Raw genomic sequence first — 4,756 nt, forward strand, 5'->3', positions numbered from 1 at the left:
CCCCCCCCCCCACACACACACACATCCCAGTGCTCAGCCGGCTCCGTGGCTGCCTTGCAGAGATGCAGAGCGGCTGGTGGTGGCTCAAGGACCCGGAGGAGCTGGAGGCCGTGGTCCGAGCGCTGCACCCACGGGGGATCCGCGAGAAGGCCCTGCACAAGCACCTCACCAAGCACAAGGAGTATCTGCGGGAGGTCTGTGCCCGCGCCACTGCCGGTGAGGACACGTCGGCGGGTGGGGGAGGGGGAGGACCCAGGCCGTGGGTGCGGGGTGAGGACGCCGGGCTGTTAACCCTGCCTCTCTCCTGGCCAGATCCCATCTTCCAGCCCCAGGCCGCCGGCCACCCCATGTCTCAGGAAGCCTTGGCCCGGTGGTCCGTGACGGAGCGGGCCTACGAGATGGACCTTGCCCTCCTGCAGTGGGTGGAAGAGCTGGAGCAGCGGGTCCTGATGGCGGATCTGCAGATCCGGGTGAGGAGCCTGGCCCCGGCCCTGCGCCCCCCCCTCCCCCGATGTAGCTTGGGAGAGCTAGTGGGTGCTGCAGTATGCCCCCCCTCCTAGCTGCTGCGGGGTGCACAGGGTTCGGGTCCCTGGCAGAGGCGGCTGCCCGGTCATTCCAGCGAACTCTTTCCCTGGTCCCTCCTCCCAGGGCTGTGAGCTCAGCAGGTTGTCACCTGGATGAATGACCCCAAGGCAGCCCCGGGTGCTGCTGGGTAGTTGGTAAAGCCGGCTGGGATCTGAGCAGGCTGAACCACCATCCCCATCCCTCCCGGGATCCCAGCCCACCTCTAAGGCTCTCCCTCCCCCCAGGGCTGGACGTGTCCGAGCCCCGACTCGGCGCGGGACGACCTGCGGTACTGTGAGCACAAGGTGGGGGCCCTAGAGGACATCACCCTCAAGAACCGGCGGGAGGGGCTGCCCCCCTCCCGGGAGGCCACCAACCCCCTGGACCTGGCTGTCCTGCGGCTGGCGGCCCTGGAGCAGAACATGGAGCGCCGGTACCTGAAGGAGCCGCTGTGGCCGCCGCACGAGGTGGTGGTGGAGAAGGCCGTGCTGAGCAGCCCCGAGGCACTGGACCTGGGCAGCACGGAGATGTGAGTGCCTGGCACGCGGGGGGGCGGGCAACGGGGGCTTCTGGGACGGGGCTCCAGAGCACAGGCTGGGAGCCCGGACTCCTGGGTTCGACTCCTGGCTCTGGGATGGGGGTGGGGTCTAGTGGGTTAAAGCGGGGAGGTGCTGGGTGCCAGGACTCCTGGGTTCTCTTCCTAGCCATGCGGTTTAGGCAGATTCCTTTCTGTGCCTCAGTTTCCCTCTCTGGACAACCCGGACAGTAACCCCCTCCCCAGGGCTGGATGGGAGGTGGCAGTGAGGGTTACTTAGCATGCAACCAGCTCCCTGTCAGGGCATCCTCCCTGCGCCAGGCTGAGTGTCTGTTTCTCCCCTCCGCCAGCGCCTACGAGATCACTCCCCGGATGCGGACATGGCGCCAGACCCTGGAGCGGTGCCGGAGCGCGGCCCAGGTCTCCCTGTGCATCTACCAGCTGGAGAAATCCATCGCCTGGGAGAAGTCGGTCAACAAAGTGGTAAGGGGTGCGGGGGGGACATTCGATGGTTCCCGGCCATCCGGAGGCGCCAGGGACGAGGGGTAGTGCAGGGAAGAGGTGGCACCCTGTGGAACTCCCTGCTGCAGGAGGGAGAGTCGGGGCTGGAACTCTGTTGGGGGAGCCACCATCCTACAGCAGGAGCGGGGAGAGGGTCAGGGCTGGATCTGGACTGGATGGACCTAGTAGGGTAAGAAATAAAATGTCTGACTGGGCTGGGCTGAGCTCCTGTTCGGGGCTGGGGGCCTCTCTCAGCCCACCCACCTCATTCTCCTTTGCCCCCAGACGTGTCTGGTGTGCCGGAAGGGGGACGACGATGAACACCTGCTGCTGTGTGACGGCTGCGACCGCGGCTGCCACCTCTACTGCCACCGGCCCAGGATGACGGAGGTACCGGACGGGGACTGGTTCTGCTCCGTCTGTGTCTCCCAGGTACGTTCCCGTGGGAGCCCAGTTGGGCTTCGACCCCTGCATGGGCTGCCCCCCTCACCGAGATCTTTCCGAGCCCAGATCACACCCTCTCTCCCCCACCCCTGCTGGGAGCCAGGGCTGCTGGGTGGTGGCTGTGTGACCTCAGAGGAATGTCTCCCCTCGTGCCTCAGTTTCCCTATTGTGCGGTTCGTGGGTGGGGAGCGACCGATTTCAGCGAGTGACTTCCCCAGTCTCTCTTTCCTTGCAGGCGGGAGGCGAGTATTACGACGACCCCAGTTCGCCCAGGCGGGGCACGAAGCGGAAAGGCGGGCGTCTCTTCGGGGGGGGCTTCCCGGAGGAGGAGGAGAGCCCTGGGCGCCGGGTCCTGCCGCGGAGGCGTGACACCCTGTCGGTGCCCCGCTACTCAGGGGAGGGCCTGTCCCCCTCCAAGCGGAGGAGACTGTCCCCGCGGGGCCAGAGCAGCGACCTGACCTTCTGCGAGTACGTACCCTGGGGTGTGCCCCCCTGGCTGGAGGGGGGTCGTGGGCATGCCCCAGCGGGGGGGGGGGGGGGGCACCGCATGTCCCCCAGTGGGGTACATGTCCCTGTGCTACGCCCCTCCCCTTCTGTAGGATCATCCTGATGGAGATGGAGTCTCAGGAGGACGCCTGGCCCTTCCTGGAGCCTGTCAACCCCCGGCTGGTGCCCGGCTACAGGAAAATCATCAAGAACCCCATGGACTTCGCCACCATGCGGACGCGGCTGCTGCGGGGCGAGTGAGTGTCGGGGCAGGGGACTCTCGGGCGGGGGGGGGGGGGGGGAATCTCTGCAAGGAGCCAGAGGGCGGTATGGACCTCGCAGGCTAGCGCCAAGCATCCCTCCCCCCTCCCCGGGCCGCCTGGCCCCAGGGACAAAGAACCTACCTGCACCCATCTGGCTGTGGGGGGCTGGCGGGGGCCGCTCCTCCTCCTTCCCAGGGACTGGCTAGCCACCACCCGGGCGTTGCTGGGTTGGGGGAGGATAGAGGGAAAGGGCCAGAATGGGGATGGGGGGGGATTCAGGCAATGGGGAGGGGGTGGTAGCAGAGGTCAGGAGAGCTGTTCCCTGCTCTCAGAGGCTGCTGTGATCCGGGGGGGGAGGACTCAGGGGTGACTCAGTCTCCCTGGCTCCTCCCCAGGTACGTGAGCTGCGAGGAATTCGCCGCCGATGCCACACTGGTGTTCGACAACTGCCAGACCTTCAACGAGGACGACTCGGAGGTGGGCAAGGCCGGGCGCGCCATGCGGAGATTCTTCGAGAGCCGGTGGGAGGAATTTTATCAGGGAAAACACGCTCCTAACCCGTGAAGTGGGAGCCCAGGGGTGGGGTTGGGGACTGTGCCCCCCCCCTCCCTCCATGCTCTTGACCTGAGACCTGTCTTGTGCGGTTTGGGGTAGGGAGAGAGACCCCCTCCCCCCGTGAAAGAACTGACTCCTCTGGAGCCGATCTCGCTGCCTGCTGAATTCCCGACGGAGGCTGGTCCCGACACGGCGTGGAAAAGCCCCTCCCCCCACACAGACATACCGGGGGCTTGGGGTAACGGGGCGTCTCCACGGCCCGGCTGCTCCCTCCCCCCCCCCTCCCCTCCCCAGCCACCCGGACTCACGGACTGTGTAAGCCAAAAACGAAAGAAACCGGGCGATTGCTCGTCGGGTTCCTTTTCCACTTCACCACCGCCCGACCCGGCACACGAAGAAAGACCCCCCCCTCGCCCCCTTGGCTGGGAGTATTTAACATAGCAATAGTTCGTAGTGAACGTGTATGAGGACAGCACTGCTGTGTGCTGTCCCAGAGGCATTAATGGCCAGTAAAGTGAACTCAACTCCTCGAGATTCGCGTCGAGCTTCACGCCCGGACCCGCTCGCAACGACACTGGGACGCGCTGCTTCCACACACAGCCCCCCCCCGGGCTCGCTGCTTCCCTTCCGGGACCTTTCCATGCCTGCCGTTCCGCCCCCCCCTTTACCTTCCGGGACCTGTTCCAGGCCTGCCCTTCTGCCCCCCCTTACCTTCCGGGACCTTCCCATGCCACCCTAGTCCCCCATCCCCCTTACCTTTCGGGACCTTTCCAGGCCTGCCCCCGCCCCCCTTACCTTCTGGGACCTTTCCAGGCCTGCCCCTTTGCCCTTAATCTTCCGGGACCTTTATACTACCCTCAGCAGGTTCCCCATTCCCCCCTCAACCCTAACCCTCTCCCAACCCCCCCCAAAAGCCCCCTCCTCCTCCCCCCACCAGGCCCTACCATTGCAGGCCCTTTAGTGGGGGGTGTCCCTGTTGTGTCCCCCCCCCACCCCACTGGGTCAGATCCTTCTCTGCTGTAGGGCTGTCACCCCCCCCCACACACACACACACAGATAATAGGGGTTTGAGGGAGGATCGGACACCCCCACGGATCTGGCTACAGGGAGCTGGGCTGAGCATCGGCCTGTAGCCGGAGGGGGGGGTTCTGTGTGGGGGAGCCCCTTCCCTGCCCTCAGCAGGATCCCTCCCACCCCTCCCCCAGGTGACCTAGGCTTGTTCATAGGATCCCAGCCTGAATGTGTGTGTGCCCCTCCCCTTGGCGTGAGGACCCCCCAGAGTAGGGCTTGTGGTGTTTCAGCCCCCCCCCCAGCTGGTGGGTTTGCACCCGGGGGGGCAGCCCAGCCCCCCGTGTGCTCTTTGCAGGCAGCACCCATCCCGCCTTGCAGGGGTAAAGAACGGGCAGGG

At 66.0% G+C, this 4,756-nt stretch overlaps 1 protein-coding gene across 1 annotated transcript in view; it reads left to right on the forward strand.

Annotated features, from left to right (window-relative positions):
- BAZ2A (bromodomain adjacent to zinc finger domain 2A) overlaps positions 1–4,045 on the forward strand; it is a gene marked incomplete at its 5' end in the record, with an annotated part of 15,973 nt that extends 11,928 nt beyond the window's left edge. Inside the window, 8 exons of the mRNA XM_026658738.2 lie at positions 61–216; positions 313–470; positions 810–1,093; positions 1,450–1,582; positions 1,886–2,032; positions 2,280–2,512; positions 2,644–2,787; positions 3,189–4,045. Of these exons, the coding sequence (XP_026514523.1) occupies positions 61–216; positions 313–470; positions 810–1,093; positions 1,450–1,582; positions 1,886–2,032; positions 2,280–2,512; positions 2,644–2,787; positions 3,189–3,357 (1,424 nt within the window). The remainder of the gene's footprint in view (positions 1–60; positions 217–312; positions 471–809; positions 1,094–1,449; positions 1,583–1,885; positions 2,033–2,279; positions 2,513–2,643; positions 2,788–3,188) is intronic.
- Between the last annotated feature and the right edge of the window lie 711 nt (positions 4,046–4,756).

The sequence above is a fragment of the Terrapene carolina genome, unplaced genomic scaffold, assembly GCF_002925995.2.
Source record: "Terrapene carolina triunguis isolate 2854851 unplaced genomic scaffold, T_m_triunguis-2.0 Scaffold510, whole genome shotgun sequence".
Classification (NCBI taxonomy): Eukaryota; Metazoa; Chordata; order Testudines; family Emydidae; genus Terrapene; species Terrapene triunguis.